The sequence below is a fragment of the Suricata suricatta genome, chromosome 5 (genome assembly GCF_006229205.1).
Source record: "Suricata suricatta isolate VVHF042 chromosome 5, meerkat_22Aug2017_6uvM2_HiC, whole genome shotgun sequence".
Classification (NCBI taxonomy): Eukaryota; Metazoa; Chordata; class Mammalia; order Carnivora; family Herpestidae; genus Suricata; species Suricata suricatta.
The window spans coordinates 75,347,969-75,371,515 of NC_043704.1; the positions used below are offsets into that span (position 1 = coordinate 75,347,969).

A 23,547-nucleotide genomic window follows, 5' to 3' on the forward strand; every position below is an offset into this window, starting at 1 on the left:
CCTCGAGGCGACGTCGCCCGCAGCCAGCCCCCGCCCCGCCCGAGCCGACGCGCGGGGGTTCGCAGCGCGCGGGTCACTTCCTTCCTCGGCCGGGATGGGCTGCGCGGGAGCGAGTGAGCGGCCTCGCGTCCGGCGGGTAATCCCCATCTGATCTGCTGCCTGCGAGCTGCGGACTGCCGGGCCGCGCGAGCCTGGGGGGCCCGGGCACCGCGGCGATGACCTGATCCCGAGCCCGCCAGGGCGCCCCCTCCTTCCCTCTTCCCTCGCTCCCTCTGAGCCTGTGCGGAGACCGGCTCGGTGCGGCGGCCCCGGGCGGACCATGGCGGGGAGCTCCAGTTAAGGCGTGTGGGCGCCGAGCAGGAGAGGACACCTTCGGCATCGCTGCCTTTTGAGGGGGCTTATTTAAACTACTGAGTCATTCCAGATTTAGGATTCCCTAAATAATCACCAACTGTGCCGGTCTTGTGCCAGAAAGGGAGCAGTAAGAGCAAGAGCGCCCGCTCTTGGGACCCCGCGCATCCCGGCGCTCGCCTCTCGCGGGTTTCTCCCCGAGGGGTGCTTGGCCCTCGAGGATCTCCCTCCCTCCTTCCCTCCCTCTGTCCCTGTCCCTCCTTCCCTCCCCCTCCCTCGCCTCCCGCTCTCTTCGCAGCGCTGCTGGCGGGGAGTCGCGCGCACCGCAGCTGGAAACAGCTGCCCCCGCCCCGCGCCCCTACCCCGACTCCTGCTCCCGGCTCCCACTTCGCGCCTCCCGGAATTCCAGAACTCCGGCGGCCGGCCCCTGGAGAACCGCAGCCGGCGCGATGCATTCCGTAGACCTCACCCAGCCGGGACGGACCTCCTAATCTCCAGAACTGCGGGCCGCAGGGAGTTAAATTGCTGCCTTCCTCTCCTTCTCTCTGGCGGTTGGTGGCTTGTTTTCTAAAGGAACGTTTTATTCACTTTTTAGTATTTTCTACCGGGGGCACGCTACCCGCCTCGGTCCAGACTCTGCTTTGTAACCGGGTTTTATATGTATGTATGTGTAGATATACTTTGGACACCTTACAACGCTTGCGCCTCTCCAGCGGGGGCACGGCTTGTTGTTTTGGACATCCTTCTTCCGCTTCCATTTGGTACTCTGGAACGCAGTGTGACCAAACTCCCCACCGCCCCTCGGACTCGGATCGCCTCGGGGTGCAAGTTTGGGGTGCAAGAGTCTAGTTAACTGGAAGGCCTGGGACCGCCCCGCCCCCGCTGCCAGCGGTTGGGGAAGTTTACATCTGGATTTTCACACATTTTGTCGCCACTGCCCAGACTTTGACTAACCTTGTGGGCGTCGGGTTTTCGGTACTGCAGCCTCCTCAAATATTAGCACTGCCTCCCCAAGCCTGCCCTGTCCCTCCAGGCCGCCGAGGTCCTGCCGTCGCCCCGGTGGAGCGCGATCCCGAGGGCACGCAGTGGAGCCCGGGGCCTGGGGCCCACCCTGAGCAGCTATGGCTGCGGCGATAGCCAGCTCCTTGATCCGGCAGAAGCGACAGGCAAGGGAGTCCAACAGCGACCGGGTGTCGGCCTCCAAGCGCCGCTCCAGCCCCAGCAAAGACGGGCGCTCCCTGTGCGAGAGGCACGTCCTCGGGGTATTCAGCAAAGTGCGCTTCTGCAGCGGCCGCAAGAGGCCCGTGAGGCGGAGACCAGGTCAGTAGAAGCCCAAGCAGTGGGCTCCCCAGAGCTGACACCCCATTCCCCCTTTGCGAGCACCTGGGGGCACCCACTGAAGCGAACCAGAATCCTCCTGTGCCATTCTGACCCCCGCTGCGCCCCTAATTTCCAGACGTCTCTCTTTCAATCACCCCCTGTCAGTTAATAGCTTCTTGTCCCATATTCAGGAAAACACTTTGTATCTTGAGCAATCCACGGGTTGACTAGGAGGAAAGCTCCTGATCCCAAATAGCCTGTCGAATCCTTGAGGGCAGCGACCATCTCATTCATTCATATTCATTCATATTCTCTTTCTCTCCCTCTCCCTCCCTCCCTCCCTCCCTCTCTTTCCCTCTTTCTCTCATCCATCCATCCATCCATCCATCCATCCATCCATCCATCCATGTATCCAGTGCTGATACTGCCTACTGAGGACCTAAATATACATAAACCTTCTTCCTTATATCTCCCATAACATTTTGCATAGTTCTGGACACAGACACTTAGACACCAGATGAACTTAAATTTGTTCTTTTTCTAACTCTTCCTCCAGCAACATATGATATTACACATTTCAGACATTCCGATCAGTTCTCACCTCCCCACTTTCCCACATGCCCTTTCACTTCTTCTTACACAGACCTTTTTCTTATTCTCTTCCTCCAGCTACTCTCCTAGTTTCCAGGGTTGTTCTGCTCATTACTTTCCTCCCCCCCTTGCACACTCACACTTTCTTTTGGGACATTAAGGAAATAACATAGTATATGCAGTTTGGCCTAAGGTAGTATGAAGAAAACTTTAGACTTATCAGAGATTTTCTTGTTCAGGCCTTTCTGAAGTTGATTCCTTTTGTCCCTAAACTCAAATGGATGGATCTTTATTATCAAAAGGAAATTGGATACCTTGATTTTCAGGGGGCTTATTCTCAGCTTAAACCAGGCCAGCTTGAGAGAATGAATGCTGAATTGCCCAGATCCGTGCTTCCACCAGACTTTGTGAATCCTCAGGGTGTGGCCTGCCCTGTCATTTGCAATCTGCAGATACTCTCCCCTTAGTGTGGACAACTGAAAGGAACTGCAGTCTAGAAGGAAAGCTTGCTCTGTGGTCAGTTGACTGGTTTAGGGTAGCATCTTTGCAACTCTGATGGTGATGTTCTCCTGGGTTCCAAAAATGAAACACATTGGCTAGGGTCATAGGGGTGAGGAAAACATTTGGAAAGTCTGAACAGTGGGGCTCCAAATTAGTTTAGAAATTCGGGATTAAATCTTGTAAAGAAGCCATCTCATTTTAATTTCTCCCATGGATTTGCATGGCATGATTCGCTCCACAGTGGGCTCATATTTTCATTCTGTGATATTGATTAAATAGTAAATTTCAGGAGTAAACAAAAAGATTATGATCCCAAGGCAAGAGCTACTAAAATCTCTGTTGTTTTACATTCAGTTAATGTAGACGGTTAATTTCATAAACTGAAGATTTATATGAAAACAGAGCTCTGTATTTATAGTGTATACAATTCATATTAGGGGAAATAAAATCATTTGTCTTTCTGTGCAAGGCTCATTTGGGGGTCGTCTTCTCTGAGGGCTTATGTGGTCTGCAAGGAACTTCACGACCCTGAATTCAGTGTGACTCTTCTTACAGTTCAGTCTTTGAAGTACGTTCTCGTACTCTAGTTAGGATAAATAAATGATGCTTGTGAATAGATCCTACTCAGCCTCGTCAGTGCTAAACATGGCAGTAAAAGTGATAGGTGGATGGTATTTGTGAATGGATAAGCTAAACTCCCCTGATCCTTGTGGAAGTTGATTTGGAGATGAACAACTTGCATGGCTGAATTTTTACATGGGAAATTGCTTTCTGTGGCCCTTTCCTTAGCCTCTCATTAGAAAATAGAATTTGAGGGAATTGCTGAGTTTATTGTTTTCTTCAGTGTTTATTTAATCTGCTTCTGTTTTTCATTTACATAGTGTACATCTTGGCAGAGAGGATCCTGGCTGGTGACTTCCTTTAGCTAAAGTCTCACAGTAATAATCTGGCAGAGAGATGACAGGCCCTGTTTAGACATGCCCAGTGCAAGGCCCACATGAATGTTTCTGTACACCGTGGACTTCAGTTTGGTCTGCAGTTTAGCTTAGAAGAATAGAGTGTGGGGTGCAGAAAAAGATTTGGAAAGATGATAGTGTGCTATTATCGTTACTAACAAAGCCAAATAATTAGTCTGTTGATTTGCTGTCAGCAACCATGATTCACATAGCATGGGATGAGCCTATTTATAGAGAGATAGCACCTTCTACATCTTAATTCCAGGGAGATTCTTTTACTGGATTGGGAGGAAGTTGCTAAACACCAAGAAAAAAAGCTATTTGAGGGAGTCTGTTTTATAAGATTTGTTGTTACCTTCACTTAATATTTGAGTTTTTCTTCGAATCATTTGCCCTTCTACGTCATATCTTTATGAACTATAAGCCGAGTCACAAATGGTAATCAAGTAGTGACATGGAATAACTTTTCCTGATAAAGAATTCCCACTCTGAACTTCTGTCATTGAGATACATGTTCCATTGACCCGACTTTACAAGGGAATGAGGCTAAGGCAGTGACACTAAGTCAGATGTTGGATGAGAAAGGCCACGGTTGTATTTCTGATTTCAGGGCTGACATACTGAGTGTCTCTCACTTTCTTGTCTCAGTTCACCAAATTCTGATATGTATAAGGTTGAAACGTTATAAATACTGAAATTACATGGCAAAGGTTTCAGATTTTAAAATCATGATATTGCCAATTAAAATGAGAAGTAACAGAACAGAACCTCACATTGTCCAATTCCAGGGCCATAGTGCACATCACATACTTAATCATGCCTTCCCGGGAGCGCGATGTGGTGGCTCCCCTGGGATTGTACAGCACAGTCCTTACTTAGATGAGAAATCCTAGCATCAGAGCAAGTTGGTGGTCTATGAAAGGTCACGTAGCTAGATTGTGGCAAGATTGGGACTAGAACTAGATCCAGTTGATTTTTCTTGCCCATGCTGTTCACAACACAACACTTAGAAAAGCAGTATAAAAAACTGTGTGTTCTCTATTAAAGGGGAAATGATTGTGTAGATTTGGCCTTTATTTTAGCCATTAGGGATCGCTGCTGCTGTTTTTGTTTATTATTATTATTATTTCATAATTAGAACATGAAGAGTGCAGAATACAGGAGTTAACACGCATTATACAATAAATCCATTAGTGAAGACATACAGACAACACAGGAATACTTAGCCGCTTAGGCACTGTATGTATTGTGGCTCTTTGGAAATGAGATGTTGCAGACCTTGAACGGGCAAGTTGGCTGAAGTCACTGAACCGCAAAAAAGCCTTTAGAACATTTCTGTTCATGTACCTTTTAATTAGAAAAGGAGCATTCTTATGTTATTATTTACATCATTATTTATGGGTCAAATACCTGTATGAGCCAGGCCTGCTAAAATTTTTGCTTATATGATGATTTGGTACATCAAGGCTATTAGTACATCCATGTGAATTATGTGGCTCATTCATTTATGACTTGTGTTCTACCTTTGAGTAGAAACACCTGTACAGATGGCAGACTCCCAGAACATTTATATTTTGACTCAAAAGTTACTGCAGGTAATGGATAGCATTTACTATCAAGAAGGGGAAAATGTTTGTCGACTCTCTGAATGTTGGGGCGGCCATGAACCTTGGAGGTCATCTATATCACTCTAAGTTTTCACATGAGAGCCCTCTGGAAGGTATAGTAGTGAGAAAAGCCTTAATCTGTGCATTTTAAGTGATTTTTAATTTTTTTTATTTTTCTATATCATTTAATTCCTTCCCTTCAACCAGAGCATTAACAAAATCAGCAATCTGGAAAAATTCCTCATCTAAAAAACATTAGATATCTTTCATGTCTTATGTATTTGATTTTATAAGCCCCTCCCTTTTGAAAATGATGTAGTATATTTTCACTGAGTGGATAAGATGAATCAAGTAAGTGATTATAATTTTTGCTAAATTTTGTTGCCTTTCATTTGTCTTATTTTTGAGTCATTTCTGCTGTTCTAAAAATTGTGTTTATTCAAAATATTTCAATATCCTTCCAACTTGTTTTGGTACATGTATAGAATTTAATAGCACACTCATTCAACATTTTACTATCAAATACATCCTTTTACATAGATGAAGAAAACATTACAGAAAATAGAAACTTCAACAAGAAAATTGATGAGAAGGGGGAAATAATGCTTAATCATGGGATATGTGGAACATAAATTAGATTTTTATAAATTGAAATACTTTTGGTCAATATATAGATCAAGAATAGTTTCATATGATTGGTGATATTTTACATTTTTAGCAAGTACTTTTATTGTATTTTCATTTTTTAAAGTCTGACTCCTGTCTTAACTGCAATATCAGCCTAATTAAATAATAATTTGGCTTGATATCTGCTAAAAAAATTTAAAAAACAGAGAAGCTTTTCTCTTCAGAAACCCACCCCAGGGTTTAAACTGATATTTTGTATGTGTGATTTTTTTTAAAATCCTATTTTCTCTAAAGCAATACATTCTCATCAACAAATTAAGTTTCCGTTGTAAAACATTTTAAAATAGCAGGTACTGTGATCTCTTGATTTCTTTTATCCCACAGAGATCTCATCAAGCCATAATTCAGGATTAAATCTTTTAAGTTTTAATGAAGTTGGTATTTTTGAACAGAATTAGGAAAACAATTTGCAGGAAATGAGGCAGTCTCTGTATTTGAGGATGCAATAGGAATATTTTGGATGATCTTTAGAAACTAAAGCTGTGGCTCATAAAATTATATGTAGAAAGAAAGTACTTGCCTTCCTAGTATAGCGCCACATTTCTGTTCTTGCTGAGAGCATCTTTATGCGTGGATACATAGTGTGGATTTGGTTTGGGGAATTCGTTAATACTGATTACTTTTCTCTTGTCTCTCCCTTGCATGTTTCATCACAATGTGTTTGCTATTGACTTTTCCTCCTAGAATTATTTTAGATTTTATGAGGGCTCTCAAAGATGGCCTCGTTAGAGGTGGCCCCGTTCATTTACTACATTTTGCATTCTAATGGTCTACCCATCAAACTAGAAAGCTTTACTTGTTTAAAGAAAGATGCACCATATAGAAAGGGCTCTTGTTCAAAGGCCACCTTCTATTCATCTGTAAAAAGGAGGAGTCTTAGATACAAAATGCCTGTAAATTAATCATATATAATAATAATTAACTGGACTAAACTACTTAAGGATTTACAGAGTTTCTTCACAGCTTTTCCCCCTTTTATTCTTTATAGCAATACACTGATTTGGTTAGCCCGATCTTTGTAATCAGAAAACTATGCTTCAAAGTGTCAGAGAGACTTGCTCAAGTTCATGGAGTGAGGAAATGGCTAAGCTGTCACATGACACCCACCCCCTACCCTGTGGATCATCTGCCTTTATCTTCCATTAAGTTGAGCTAAGAAGGCTGAATATGAATAACCTGATTTGATTTGAAAGTGGGAAACTCTTGTTGGGTGAATCAAATGAAGAGTTCAAGGACATGTGGAGTATGATGACAGGTTTGTTTTGCTCTGTGTGTGATCTAGAGCGCCCAGGGAGGATCTCTAGTGAGGATGAGGCATGAAGTGGAAAGACTGGTGGCTAGGTTGATATGTGCTGGTCCCAGGCTCCTGGCTAAGGTGTCCCTCTCAGCATGCCAGGAGCCTCGGAGATGTCAAGGGTTGCCACTTGGGGCACCTAAGGCCTCGTAGGGAGACTTGGGTCCAGAGGGATGGGCTTTCTTGACTGTAGGCATAAACAATTGCTTCAGATGTTTACACATGTTAAGAGGTTAATACCAAGGTCAGGAGAGTCCTATAGGATTTAGTCTGCCTGTTGTTTTCTTTTTCATTTTCTCTTTTCTTTTCCGTTTAACTGATGGTGAAGCAGAGTGGTTAAGTAAATGGATTTTGGTGTGGGATATTCTGGATATATTATTTGTAAAAACAGTAGGCACCTTTCTTAATATCTTTGAGCCTCAGTTTGCTGATCTATAAAATGAAGATATGATCTCTAACATTTAGTCAGGAAACATTTCTCTGAGGAAGAGTCATTCAAGTTGAATTCTGAAGGAGGGGGCGGGGAAAGAGGGATGGAAGAATGTTCAGAGCAGAAGAGAACAACTTTTGTGAAGATTGAGGTGAGAGGGAGGTGAAGTGTAGATTGAATAACTAGAGCAAGGGGTACAGGTAATGTTGGAAAGTGTGTCAAGGGCTGAGTTGTAGGGATTTTGTATTTTAATCGAGGATCCATAAAAGGGTCAGAAATAAGAGGTGACATAATATGACTTGCATGGTTAAATGGCTGCTCTGGCTTTGGAGAGGAGAATGGATTGTAGGATCGCCAGAGTAGAAGCTAAAGAATCATAGGCAGGCTAGGGCATAAGTCTGGGCTAGCAGTTCTCAAATGTGGTGTGGAGGCCCTCGGAGCTCCTTGAAAACCTTTCATTGGGTCCACATAGTCAAAACTGTTTTCATAATAGCATGTCCTAATACTGATTATTTACTCTTTTCATTCATTCTGTTACAAGTGTCCAGTGGAGTTTTCCAGAGATTATGTAATATATCCACAATTATTTGGAAATGCTATTAAAATTTTTTCTCCCTTTTCAACCATGTATCTGTGTGAGGCCAGGTTGTCTCTATGGACTTCAACCACAACAACATAATCCAAGAGATTAACTGCAGAAGCAAATTTAAGAATCCAGCTGAATTCCATTAAGCCAGGCATTAGAAAGACATGCAAGCATAAAAACTACTTTTTTAGAAATTTTTTGTTTTGGAAATTATAGATATGTTTTGTTAAAACATGTTATGGTATTAATATTTAATGGGCTTATTGTTATTTTTAATAAATATTTGAACATTTTTGTTGTAAGTTCTAAACATGGTAAATTTTGGATGATATAAGCCATATACCTAGAGGCTTTTTTGGGTATTCAGTAAGTTTTAGAAGTCTTAAAAGGATCCTGAGATGAACAAATTTGAGAACTATTGGCCTAGGCTATAGATAATGTTGACCTGAACATTTTGGCAGTTGCCATGGTTATGAGAAAGGGAGGGGGAGGTAGAGTGAACAGAGCCTGATAATAGGTAGATCCGAGTCAAGAGCAAGTAAGCTGTCTGGATGATACCTGGCTGAACCATTCCGCAGTGAGTGGTAACTTTGTTGAGATGGAGGGGAACTGTGGAGAAGCAGGATTGATATGCATTGAATAGTGCCATTCCCAAACACAAGGCACTATGGAATGCTAAGGTGAAAATTTGAGTAATGGTATTAATTATTTTTAATAGTCTTTATACTATGATGAAAATCCTGATTACCCATCTGTATAAGACTATCTACTTTATTCTTGAATTCTCAAGGAAACATTTTCGAATACTTGCTCTCCACCATTGATAGAGCCTTGCTTGCAAGGGTAATCCTATAAGCAAATTCATTTCAGGCAGAGAAAAATATTAAAGAAAGTAGAAAACCTACATAATTTTTCTAGTCTTCTAAAATTGAAATAAAATGCTACTCAAAGACATTGAAGCTGGTTCAGTCCTGAATGTGTGCTGAATATGGCTTTCTTTATGTGTTGCTCCTAGGTGGGTTTCATTTGTGCGTTTAAATCAAGTTCATTGGTCTTTGTATAATCAAGTGAGTTTGTAAAGACAAACTTTTAAAGTCTTCCTTATTTTATCTGCCCAATGTTAGTCATTTCATTAGTTTGTGGTATTTATATATCCCTTTGCTCCCTGCTTCTAATCATACTGTTGTTAATGTCTCTTAATTGGAGTTTAAGTGTTTACAGTCTTTTAAAATGACTTTTCAGGGGTCATTTAGAGTAGAGAGAGCCATAAGTCCTAAGAACACACTTGGTTTCCTGGAGGAGAATGACATGAGACAAATAGGATCTGTAATCCAATCACAAAATGTTAGAGTTTAGAGGTTATATAGGCCAGCAGTTCTCAAAGTAGCTGCAAAATGAAATCACCTGTGAGTTTTTAAAGTGTGCTAATACTATACACCCAGAAAATCTGAGTTAGTGTGTCTACTCTGGAGCCCAGACATCAGTCATCAGTTTTGTTTGCTTGTTTTGAACTTCCTAGGGGATTCTGAAGTGCATCCTGGGTTCACAACCACCAACTATTCTAGTATCATCCTTTCATATAGTACGACCCTTAAACAACAACAAAATAGTTATTTCATTCATGAATGCCTTTAGGAACATATTCATAATCCCTAGAAACTATGTACATTATTTTAAATTATAATGATGATTTTTTCTTTTTGCTTACTGCTGAATCTTTCAAGGGTTCAATGGCATCCAAAATCTAAGCCACACGAATGTGGTCTCTGTGTGCTTCTTCTTTCTGACCAACATGTGAGTTCCCTAAGATAGGAGCTGGGCACTGTTCCTTATTTCTCTTAGTATATCCTAGCATCCTGCTGCTGTCACTACAGTTCTTCAATTGCTATTAAAGAAGTGAGGAAATGACATACCAACTCTCTGAATCTTACCTTTACAGCCAGCCCCAGAGAAAGAGGGTTGCTTGCTAATATCTCCAGTTGTCACCCAAGGATGCTGAGGTCTAGCCATCCTGGGGCTCCTCATGTTCATGAATCTGGTTAGAAGTATGCAGATTATGAGTTTCAACTGAGGTTTGTTTTTCCTGGTCTTCTTTTTTTTTTTTTTTTCCCCTGGACTCTGCCAGGACTGGAAATGGACCTGTTTCTTTTTTTTTTTCTTTCCATTTTTTTAAAAAGATCTTTATTTTTTTAATTTTTTTCCATAATATTTTATTGTCAAATTGTTTTCCAAACAACACCCAGTGCTCTTCCCCTTAAGTGCCCTCCACCATCACCACCACCTCTTTTCCCCCCTCCCCCTTCCCCCTCAACCCTCAGTTCATTCTCAGCACTCAATAGTCTCTCAAGTTTTGCATCCCTCTCTCTCCTCAACTCTCTCTCCATCCTCCGCTCCCCCTGGTCCTCCATTAGGTCTCTCCTGTTTTCCTGCTAGATCTATGAGTGCAAACATATGGTTTCTGTCCTTCTCTGCCTGACTTATTTCACTCAGCATGACACCCTCAAGGTCCATCCACTTTCCTACAAAGGGCCATATATAAAAAAAAAAAATCTTTATTTTTAAGTAATCTGTACACCCAACATGGGGCTCAAACTCACAACTCTGAGATCAAGAGTCGTATGCTCCATCAACTGGGCCAACCAGGTGCCCCTGGACCTGTTTCTTTCTTTGAAAAAACAAGGAAACTCTATTAAAGGACATCTAAGGGCCTTATTTTAGCTTACGAAGTTATTAAATAGCTCCCCTTCCCGCAGGAGAAACACTCATGAATGAGGACATGACATATTCATCTGTTCCCTGCTTTTTACTTACACAGGAATTATGAAAACTATTTTCCTAGTGTGCTATTTAGGATGTTCCTAACTGTCTCCCATGGCTTAATTACTTGTAATGAGCTATTAAACATATCTTTGTCAAAGGTATTGGTCTTTATTTCTTTTGACCCCAATTTAGACCCATTCTGTTCATCAAGGATTGTAGATTAAATCCAGTGTGCTGTAGTGTTTAAGATTTTTTTTAAACCTAAGGTTAAAAAGGGGATTGAAATGAAGTATGAAAGATTTAGGAGAGAAAAACTATGAGCTTGTATAAGTTATTATAAAAAAAATAAAAATTTCGGGAAGGTATTTTTTTCTTGTTACTGGTGACATAAATGTTTTATTTTAATTTGGGGAATTCAAAAGATGACCCAGATCACCTTCACAATGTCCTAGAATCAGATAATACTCCTCAAAAAATTAAGAACCAGGGGAAAAATTTAAATAAGTACCAAAAGTAGGGTTCCATATTCAAATTACCTGGTTAGAGTAAGTGTCAGATTCTGTTTCTAGACAAATAGCACTAGCTGAGCTGTCTATATAATATCTATCCCATATGTGATATTCTGCTGGGGAGAAGACTTTAAGAAAAGACAGCCATGGGATTCCTGGGTGGCTCAGTCAGTTAAGTGTCTGACTCTTGATTATGGCTCAGGTCATGATCTCATGGTTTGTGAGTTCCAGCCTAGAGTTGGGCTCCATGCTGACAATGAGAAACCTGCTTGGCATTCTCTCTCTCCCTCTCTCCTTACCCCTCCCCTGCTCCTGCTCTCTCTCTCTCAAAATAAACATGAAGAAAAAAAGAAAGAAAAGACAGCTACTGAAAATCACATAAAGAGGTTGGAACAGAAAATGTTAGCCAGTGTCTGAGTAAGTGATAAAAATGATGAAAAAGAAGGAGGATCTCAAATTTCAAGAAAACCCAAGTTTCTCACTATTTAGAGAGTTAAAGCTACATGGTCCTGCTTTACTGTTTCAAGGAAGACTGTAGTGAGACTTTGCAATTAGAATGTAGCCATGAAGTGAAGTGTTGGGTTGTGGCATATGAGGTGATAATGGTCCAGAAACTCAGAATTCTAGGAAAGGAAGTCCTGTTGATAGAAACCCAGACTTCCTCTGTAGCCCTTTCCTCATGGGGTATCCCTCAGAGAGATTGGAAAAGATTTATTTTCTCTTCAGAACAGTGGATAGGGCTCCTGTTTGCCTCCTTGCTTACTCCCTCTTTCCCTGACGGGTCCCAGGGCCATTATCCTTTGTAGCTTTTCCCAGGAAAGTAGTCATCAGCACCTTGGCTGGGCTCCTTTCACATTTTGCAGCCCTGGTATCTTGGGATACCTTCCCTTGGTACTCTTACCTCTTCACCTATAAGCCATGAGAAAATCAACACCAAGAATAGAACTCACTTCAAAATCATACTTCTTTGCAGCTCTTAAGCTGTATTTTCTGGTTTACTACATGGATTCTTGAGTTAGAGTCCCATTCATTATAATGCTGCTAATGGGACTGCCATCTTGGTTTGGAACCCAAACATAGGGATTCCTTGGACCATTTCTTATTTTCAACTAAACCATAGTCCTGCCCCCTCTCTTTCTTATGCTGAGCAAACACATTCTGTCCATTGCTTGTTTCCATGGAGCTGCTGGGTACATATCCTGCAAAGGCTGGAGAACAGCAAGGTTCATGCACCTTGGTTCAGTGTTTGAATCCAGGAAATGCCTGAAATTTTGATTAAAAATTCTTGTTAGAATTGGCACTTTGTTGAGGTGCCTGGATGGCTCAGTCGGTTAAGTGTCCAACTTCAGCTCAGGTCATGATCTCGTGATTTCTGAGTTTGATCCCCTGTCAGGCTCTGTGCTAACAGCTCAGCCTGAAGCCTCCTTCAGGTTCTGTGTCTCCCTCTCTCTCTACCACTCCCCAGCTCACACTCTGTCTGTCTCTCTCAAAAATAAATAAACATTAAAAATAATTGGCACTTTGTTTAATACGTTTTCTCATGCCATTACACAAGTGAGTGTCCATGACATCTACCTTGAGGATGGGGGTCAACATAATGGGGTATACAACTTAAAATGTTGATAGGTTTGAATTGGAAGACATCAGAGCTCATTACAGTCATCCACCTTACAGAGGAGGGAACTAAGACTCTGAAGGCATGAGTTAGGTCACACAACTATGAAAGGCACTGAGTACTGAAACTCAGCAGAGTACTGAAACTTGGCATAAGCTTATGCCTTACTGTCTCCTGGGGGACACTGCCAATGCTGATAGAAAGATCTATCTATCTGTTATTTGTCTTGACCAATTTCAATGTGAGTGGTTGCTTTTAAATATCTATAGTCAAATTATATTGCCTAACACCTAACTGTTTGCCATGGGCTTGGGCACAGGATACAGCAATATGAGGAAGACCCTGTTCTTTTCCTTTAGGGCAATATATTTAAGATTTGTTAACTCAGGCTAAATTTGTATTACTCTGTTCCAATTAGTTTTGTTGTGTTTTTTTGGATAGTTTCTCCTTTAATATCTATATTTCAAGAAAATAACAATGTTTCTTAATTTAAAAAGTTAGCCACAATTTGTCTTTTAAAAATGCTTTGTGTGTGTTCAGAGCCTGGCCAAAGGCATGCTGTTTTATTTATATAAGGTCGGCATGAATGAACTGCACAATCAAGGCTCTTTCTTCATCCTCCCAGTCCCAGTGCTCTGGTCAACTCCAATGTTGTTGACCTTCCTGGAACAGTTGCCACATCTATCCATTTAAGTTCCTTTTGTCTATAGTTGTTTCTCTTTTTCCCATGAGGGATGACATTAACCTGCACACCTATCATCTACTCACCCACGGGTAACTCCTCATTTACCCACCCTGGTACAGTACTGCCCATTATTTGAAGCCTACCTCTACTGTCCTCACTTCTGCTAGATCTTCTCAGATCCTCCTGGGTAGAATGAATCACGGACTGCCCCAGGCTTCCTTTGGCTTTGTACCTGTATTGTCTGCAGCTCAGTCTGTCTTGTCTTATAATTACTGTATAAGTACCTATCTCTGCTTTGAATCTATAAGAAAAGGGCCATGTCATGGCAGCGCTCTTTCCAAAGCAGGTGGTCAGAAATAACTCTTCAAAACAAAATGAATTCCATTGGTGACTAATGTGCTCATGGCATCATTACTAGTGATGCTCCAGCAGAATTTCTGCACAAATGTGAAAATGCTGAGCAAGAAAAGGAATTAGTATTTTAGGTTACTGTCATTTTCCTCTTACTTGATGTTAAAAAAAACATATATCATCAATTTTCATTTGATATACAGCATTAGATAAATACAAAAACCTCTTATGTTCCCTTTCTCTTCAACCCAAGTCCCAGTTGCCATCCCTGTTTCACTCAGTATATGCTTTTCTCTATCCTTTTCCTTAGCAGAGTAACTACTTCTAAAGGGGGAAGTTGCTATGGGAATGCTAAAAGAAGCAGCATCTTTATATTAATTTAAATCTTTGACCCAGAAACTGAGGGAAAGTGGGTGGTGTGGCCAATTTGGAAAAGGGCCCATTTGTATTTTGACTGGCTTTGGTTTCTTAACATTCGGTTAATGAGGAATAACCTTTGCCATTGATTTCAACTTCAGTCATGTCTGGTCCTGACATTCACAGTTGAGACCAACAAGTCATTTTAGTGTTAAATACCCTTGGGGGAACATAGCCACTCTGGTTTCCACGTTCCTTGGTGAAGCTCTAAGTGATGGGGGAATACAGTATTGATTGGGTCTAATGGAAAAGCTTTTTTCTGTCAACTCTTTATTACCTCATTGGTGTTTCTTCCTTCCTCTTCTCTTTCTCTTAAAGCTATTGATGGCAGCATTAAGTAAGTCTTTTGTATATGCTACCATCCTTGGTATTTCTTCTTTTGCTTGGTTTAAAACCCAGCCTTCTTCTTAAGAAGATGTGAGTAAAAGAGGTTTTGAGCTGAGTCTAAGGTAACACAGTGTCACAGAAATAACATTGGTCAGGGAGTCAGACTCTTTTTGACCTTGGGGGAATCTTTTTTCTTCCCTTCAGCTAGTTTCCTCATTTTCAGAATAAAGGGATCACATCAGAGGTTTCTGAGATCATCTTCTTTCAACTTTATCATTCTTGATGTATGTTTCTGGTGTTAATACTTATAGAGGACAGTTGGTTGGATTCTAAGATTCTAAGATAATCTGTCAGATCTAGGAAAATAACTGAATGGTATGTTTTATATGAAATTCTGAAAGTTTTGGCATTATATTAAATGGAATAGCAAAAAAAAAGAATATATTTTGTTTAACAGCTCTCTTCTATCTTCTTATTTGTTCTTAGACTCATTAATTTAATTGGACACAAATTGACTGTGTTTTTAATTTTTTCTTGTATTATTTTAGTTTTCAGCAATTCATTAGGCATTCAGGATAGACTAATTACATAAGCTAGGACTTCGGCACTGAAGGAATTCAATAAGATGGTGGAGTCATATTTTGTTCTACTGGAAAGTACATTTACTTATTTACTATTGCAGCTTCAAAGAAAAGATAACAATACAAAAATAGGAAAAGGAACTATGAGACTGAGTGAAAATTGGAGACTTATTTCTGAATAAGCTAATGTGAAACATATTTCACAACAATTATAAATTAAGCAGTGGAAATGTGGTAAAGTAGAGAGTGCCATAGGAATTGGAATGCTAGTAGAGAAGGAAGTTATGCCTTAATTGTATTATATGCTTTAATTATATTTCCCAGACCTTGAGACATACCCTTTTAATACACTTTGCAGCAAAACTTCATAATAAAAGGAAGGAAGAAACCAAAATTTACTAAATAATCAGGTTTGACATACTCTTAGCAATCATCACATTTGTATAATGGTCAGTTGGTGAAATTTAATTGTGCTCATTAGCAGTAAAACTGTAAGATTGAGAAATGAAGGGTATAATTAATTAGGAAACAGTAATATTTCTTAAAATGATAGTTTAGAGTTTTTGTGAGTTTCATTTAGATATATCACCCATATCATCTATTATCATAGGTGTTGTTGGTATTTGACCTTTTTCTTGGTTAGATCTTTCATTTCTTTATCTGTGCAGTATGGTTACGGTATACTTAGAGAAAATTCAGTTTTATATTTTGAGCCACTGATCATGTTATTTAACCAAAAATAAATTGGCCTGTTCCTTCAATTTAAAGTCTAACACAAAGTCACTTTTAACCCTTCCATGAGAAGGGATCTTTTTTATTCCATTTTGTTTTGTTTTGTTTATTTATTTGGAGAGAGACAGAGGGCACAAGTGGGTGAGGGGCAAAGAGAAGGAGAGGCAGAATCTCAAGCAAGCTCCACGCCATCAATGCAAAGCCTGATTTGGGACTTGAACCCATAAAGTGTAGGATCATGACCTGAGAGCTGAGATCAAGAGTCAGCTGCTTAACTGACTGCGCCACCCACGTGCCCCAGGGATCTTTTTGTTTCTCAAGAAAATGTTGTAACAATCAGTAGGGTCTACCTTACAATGTTTGCCAAGCAGAAGGAATCTTTAAAGAAACAGTTTAGAGGCCTCTTATGGGATTATTTCTGTCTATATAAATATGAATTGAGAATCAAAGTAAGATTCTCTTGAGTTACTGGCTGGTTTGCTGTTGATTATAACACAGAGCTAATAGTAATTTTTTGAGTTTATGCTTATATAGAACTTAGTTATTAATCTATTTTATGCTAAAAGAGAAGACGTAGAGTACTTGGCACATAGATGTCACATAAACTATATTTGTTGAATGAATAATCTTACCAGTGACGTAGACATAACAAAACCAGTGAAAGCTGTCAATTTACTGGTAATGACAGGGTAAATACAAATTACTCTTCCTGTGGAGAAGAAGTAGGGAGCACTCAGTGATGCCTAATGAATATTCATAGGGAAGTTCATCCTCATAATAAGCTATTGAGTTTTTTGGAGATCTGAGTTAGTCACGTTAAATCTTCTAATTCAACTTTATACCACATCTTCGATGAAAAAGAACATGGGTAAAATTAAAAGCAAAATTATACCCATTAATATTGTAATCATAGAGTTCAGGATTCTGAGAGACTTTAAAGGTCATGCAGCATATATGATATTTGTGTCTTCTGACCTTATGAACATTGTTCACTTATTTACATGTTCATACAATTATTTGATACACATCCAATTGTCTACTTATAATCTATCTAGCACTGTGTAGTGGGGAAACAGAAAACAAAGAAACATGAGGCACCTGAGTGGCTAAGTCGGTTATGTGGCCAGCTGTGGCTCAGGTCATGATCTCTCAGTCTGTGGGTTCGGGCCCCGCTTTGGGCTCTCTGCTGACAGCTCAGAGCCTGGAGCCTGCTTTGGATTCTGTCTCCCTCTCTTTCTACCCCTCCCTGCTCACGCTCTATCTTTCTTTATCTCTCTCAGAAATGGAGAAATATTAAGGAAAATAAAAAAAAAAGAAACAGGTCTTTCTCTTGAGGTTGTGTGTTACTGGAAGGTACAGAGCATCACGAATTTCACATGTCGTCCACAGTTTTTCTTCAATGCTCTAAGAGTTCTTTAGTTCTGGAGTTCTTTCATTTTTTTCAATTTTTAAATAATCTGTGCACTATGTTTATAATTTACATAGGTAAATTGAGTTTTTGTGTGTTTTTTATTTTTTACTTTTTTATTTTTGAGAGACAGAGAGAGAGACAGTGTGAGCAGGGGAGGGTCAGAGAGAGAGGGAGACACAGAATCTGAAGCAGGCTCCAGGCTCTGAGCTAGCTGTCAGCACAGAGCCCGATGCGGGGCTCGAACCCACAAACCGTGAGATCATGACCTGAGCCTAAGCCAGCCGCTTAACCGACTGAGCCACCCAGGCGCCCCGGTAAATTGAGTTTTATCTTTTAAACCATTGACCATTTGACTATGTTATTTTACCAAAAATAAGCATGACCTGTTCTCTGAATTTGAAGTCTTTTTATTTTTTTACTAAAAATGTTTTAAAGTTTTATTTATTTTTGAGAGAGAGAGACAGAGGCAGAGACAGAGTGTGAGGCAGGGAGGGGCAGAGAAAGAGGGAAACACAGAATCTGAAGCAGGCTTCAGGCTCCGAGCTGTCAGCAGAGAGCCCGACATGGGGCTTGAACTCATGAACCAGGAGATCATGAACTGACTCAGTCACCCAAGCACCCTTGAATTTAAGGTCTAATATAAAGTCACATTTATAATTTATAGCATTTGAAAAAGTATTTACAGTACCTAAAGTTGCGTGGCATATGGTATGTGTGTTGATGATTCTGATTACCTGCCACTGAAGAAATTTCCAATTTATTAATATCATAGTAGAGGATGTTGTTCAGAGTCACAGATAATAATTCAGGTTTGGTTTGATAAACCTGGAGTAAAATATCCTCAGTTGAGATTAGAATTTCTGTGAGGACTTTAGGAGGTCATGTTATACTTCTGCACAGTAATTTTTGGTTAACTATTCTTGCAACTGCTGTTTTATAATGTGCTTTGAGAAAAGAACTTTATAATTTCACAGTAGGGATTTTATTATTTTTTAATGTTAACCAAATTCTTAGGATTTTCATAAGAGGTTTTTGTCTGCATTCTAAATTAAGTCTCCAGTTGGTCTAGACCTCATGGAATTGATTCAGGCACTTTCACATGTAGATTTCACAGCATGTAAGGTATATGCTCCAAGGCCTTATTGTGTTTAATTTTAAGAGTTCTGAGCATATCTTTGTTCGCAATTTCACTGTTACAGTCTGTGCACTAATGTAATGAAGAGATGTACATTTTACTGGTCCCAATACAGTAGTTCCTTTTACTCCCTGTGCTCATATAAGCCCTGCTCATCATCTAGATCTATTTCCCAAGTTCAACTCTCCACCTTCTCCTTTCTGCACTCACTTAGTCTCTAGATATATTTATCATAAATTTTTTTCGTAATGTTTTTTATTTATTTTTGAGAGAGAGAGACAGTGCAAGCAGGGAGGGTCAGAGAGAGAAGGAGACACAGAATCTGAAGCAGGCTCCAGGCTCTGAGCTAGCTGTCAGCACAGAGCCTGACGTGGGGCTCGAACCCACGAACCGTGAGATCATGATCTGAGCCAAAGCCAGACACTTAATGGACTGAGCCACCCAGGCGCCCCTAGATATATTTATCATGAAATTTGTAACATTTTATTGAAATGCTCATAGTTTTTGTTCTTCTGCTAGACTCTGAGCTTGTTGACAGCTGGGTCCATGAAAGCAGGGTCACCTTTGTAAACAGTAGTGTTTGATATCTTTATTAGAGGCATTCCTGGGTTTCTCTCTCTCTCTCTCTCTCTCTCTTTCTCTCTCTCTCTCTCTCTCTCTCTCTTTTGTTGTTACTGTTTGTTTCTCCTTTCTCTGCTATGGTTTCTCCTTGGATGGGCTCTTCCTTATTTACTTTATCTGTCTTTTCTATATTTCTGACTCACAGCTTGACATCTGACCTCCTTATCCAAATTTCCAACTGCATGCTAGATACCTCCATGTGGTTCCAGTGGTAACTGAAATGCAACCTGCCTCATCTTGAATTTATTATTATCGTCCTCCAGATCTCAAGTCTACTTTGTATCTTGTGTTTCCCATCTCAGTGAATGGTACTACTTCTGACACCAAGTAGGCACTTAGCAAATATAATACTTAGTAGTTCAGGGACACCAACCTTCTTGTCTGCCAACTGGACCCCAATTATCTTTGACTCCCCTCCTCGTTAGTCCCACATTTAGTCATGGGTTTGATCTCTGCATAAGTTTTGTTCCTTCGTTTATTCATCAGACGCTAGCTGAGGACTGTCTGGGGACTGACTATTAAGGGATGACAAGATGAATCAGGTATAGTCACTAACATCAGACAAACTGACTATCTTTGTTCCATGTGATGTTTATCCCCTTCCTCCTGTCACTGCTGAGATTTAGGGACTTTTTCTTACAACGTGAAATGTTATAAGTCCCCCACCTGTTGGCTCAGCCTTTCTTTTTTTGACTCCATGATCAGTTACACAGACTTCTTTTTAAAAATGCTTACTAAATATTATGCTGTTCCCCATAAAAACCTTTGTACAGTTTCCCAGTTGCTTACAAAAGCACTATCAAGTGGCTTAAAAATGACTATTGTTTGCTGAGATCTTGTTCCAGCCGTCTCTTTATCCTTTCTCAGTGCATTTCTCTGCAGCCCCCACACTCTGAGTGTGGCATTTGAGCCAGGGCAGGGAAGATGAGCATGATTTCAGTAGAAGGCATTGTGGGCGGTCAGCATGTGAAGAAATGACGAGAGATGGGAAAGCGTAATGGCTGCGTGGCCCAGCAGTTACTGAGACTCAAAAATACATGGCACAAACAGGCTCTTCCCCATTCCTCCATTTTGCTATTTCCCACGTAGTTTGCAGTCTCAGTAGCCATTTTGGATGTGTTCTATGGAAGGAAAACTCATGGATGTTGGAATATTTTTCATCTACTGAGGGAACTAAGTCAGTGACTGAATCAGCCTAGGCAAGAGCTCCTTCTTTATCCACACGGCTCATCACAGCACCTTTCTTAGTTTAGATTAAATATTTTAAAATTGAAGTGAGAACCTTAGACTATGATTCTAAACATATGTAGTCCTTAGTTCTTTTTGTTGCCCAGGTATTATAGATGATGCTTTCAATCTGATATGTAATGTTCATTTCATCCTTTGTCTCTTAGGTGGAATTTTCTGCCATTGTCTAGTTTAATTGCAGTTTGTACTGACACCTCTGGTTTATAACGTCTCTTAGAAAGAATGCATTTTGAAACATGGGCCTTATACTTAAAACACTTAGAAGAGAATGCCTACTTATTAATTTGTTGTATCAAGTAAAGATTTAAGTTGATTTTAAGTAGAATCAAAATAAGGTGAAATTGCTCTAAAGTTTTGTCTTTTGCTTCTTTTAACTTCATGCAATCAATTTAACACTAAGCACTAGAAATGCTTCATTTCCTTTTTAAAAATCTAGGATTTAAAAAAAGACGTAGTGTTTATGCTGAAGGGATAGCATTAAAATATATGTAAGCAGTTCCCAGATTTCCCCTTGAGGAAATGCTCAGTCCAGATGGTCCCAGACCTCAGGGGAAAAGTGTAGAATAGATATTGTTAAATCAAGGGTTTTTTTTTTTTCTTTTTACGTTTCTCAGCCATTTACTTGTTTCTTTGTAAGATTTTCTTCTTTTTCCTGTTTGTCTTTCTTTCCTTCTTAATTTTTAACATATTTGTTTTCAATAATCAGGTATCACAGATATCATTTGCGAATAAGTAACAAGATTTTGACACTGCTTTTTATTTTCTAAAATAGAAGTTAAAGTTTTTGCTCATTTTGTCTTTTTTTCTATTTCATATGTTTTAGTTAAAAAAACGGAATTTGTAAAATATATTTTCCAAACTTGAGTACTTACTTATATAGTATTTCACAGTCTGACAGTATATAGCAAGATGCTTTCAAAAATATTAACTATCAGGGCGCCTGCGTGGCTTAGTTGGTTGTGCATCCCACTTTGGCCCAGGTCATTATTTCACTGTGAGTTTGAGCCCCACGTCAGGCTCTGTGCTGGCAGCTCAGAGCCTGGAGCCTGCTTTGGATTCTGTCTCTCCCCCTCTCTCTGCCTCTCCCCTGCTCATGTTCTGACTCTTTCTCAAAAATAAATAAACATTAAATGAAAAAAAAATTCAAAAATATTAACTATCTAAAAAATAGGGATAAATTTATGATGGTTTTTAATAAAAACACATGGTATTTAAAAATTTTTATTGTTTGTTCTATACTCCATTTATCTCCAACTCTTATCCCAGTTATCACTGTGTTGAAATGATGTGTTTATAAGTCATATATATCCCTTCATAGATTGGATTCTTTTTAATGCATGGTAGTTGTAGTCACCGTGACATCCTGTATCTTATCTGGCATATCATTACATTTCACTAGACAAAAACAGAAAAATAGCATCTAATGTATGTCAGTTTCTATAACTTCAGTATAAATCCTGACGTCTTCCAGTATAGCAATTTATGTTCAGTAGCTGAGGCTCCACTACACAGTGTTGGATTGTCTTTTTTTTTTTTTTTTTGGTTATTTTCATAAGCACTTATGTTTTATATACTTTCAATTACATAAAATAATTAAGAGTAGCAACAATTAAAGTTTAAGTTCATGCCATTTCTATTTTGTTACTCTAATTGTTGAAAATAATTATCTTGATTTATTGAAAAGATAAAGACACAAAGTCTATTAAAAATTTATCAAAGATTATTCAAACGGAACTTGGCTTTTTGAATTAGTTTATCAATTAAGCCATTTTCCTTCTCTAAACATTAAAACAATATACACTGTTGAATGTCTAATCATGTAACAAACTGGAGAGCTATACTTTCAGTTCATTTGAACCTTAGAATTTTGAGCTTCTTAGTAATTCCTCTCTGGTCTTAAACTTGTTAGATCTCTTCTGTGAAGTCACAAAAAGGCCAATTCTGAGATGTCATTTGGCTTCTTCCTCTGAGGTGTCTTCATCAAATATTAACAGGCTTCTCTCTGGGGCTCTCCCACAGGCAGGCATGCCAGAGCATGTTCTGATTCACAGATGATAATGGGATCTGATTACGATCTTTGGATTTACAGTGCAGTCATCCCACATCTGAGACAGAAACACTGTGGATATTTCTCTATATTCCTTCTCAAACACAGTGCAGATCCCCTGCTAGCATTTGCCCTTTCTTGTATTCATATCATTGTTATTCATACTATTGTTACAGAATTCCATGATGCCTTGTAAGGAGCCACTATAGCCATCTGCAGTGTTTAGAGATCAGGAAGCACCAGGCTAGTTAGTATCTACCTTACGGAATATAAGTATATTCCAAAAGGTAGATATAAAGTATATAAGGCACTAGCCATGTGCCTGGAACATTGTAAATTTCTTTTTGCATTCCCCACCCTCTCCTCATACATTTGAATCTAGTTCCAGTATTCTTTCCATTACATAAGATTGTCTCCTTTAGTAGCCTCTTTACTGAATAGATTGGAAATGCAGTAATTTCATTTTCACTTACCCAGTTAGTCATTTTCAACTTGTGTTCTTTACACACTTCCTTATTTTTGTTCATACATTGCTAGGTATGTAGAAGGAGAACAGAAAAAAAAAAGGAAATTATGTAAATCACTCTAATAATGATTGCATCAGAACTTTGTCTTAACTTTCACATTCTCTTCTGGATTTCAGTGAGTTATAGCACTCTTTATTTACAATAACTTTAAGCAAATGAGAAAAGTAATATTTGATGAGATTTGAATATTGTTTTGGAGGGTGAGATGTATATGCATTCCATCCCTGAGTCATAAATCAGTCAGAACTTGGAACAGAT

At 39.6% G+C, this 23,547-nt stretch overlaps 1 protein-coding gene across 4 annotated transcripts in view; it reads left to right on the forward strand.

The window, feature by feature from the left end:
* The window catches only part of FGF12 (fibroblast growth factor 12), a 560,960-nt gene that overhangs the window by 291,616 nt on the left and 245,797 nt on the right, over nucleotides 1-23,547 (forward strand). The window contains exon 1 of one of the 4 annotated variants that reach the window (XM_029939630.1): nucleotides 647-1,671. The exons of the other annotated variants lie outside the window; for them this stretch is intronic. Within the exon in view, the coding sequence (XP_029795490.1) occupies nucleotides 1,473-1,671 (199 nt within the window). The 5' untranslated portion in view covers nucleotides 647-1,472. Of the gene's footprint in view, nucleotides 1-646; nucleotides 1,672-23,547 lie in introns of those variants that run through there. 4 annotated transcript variants of the gene reach the window in all.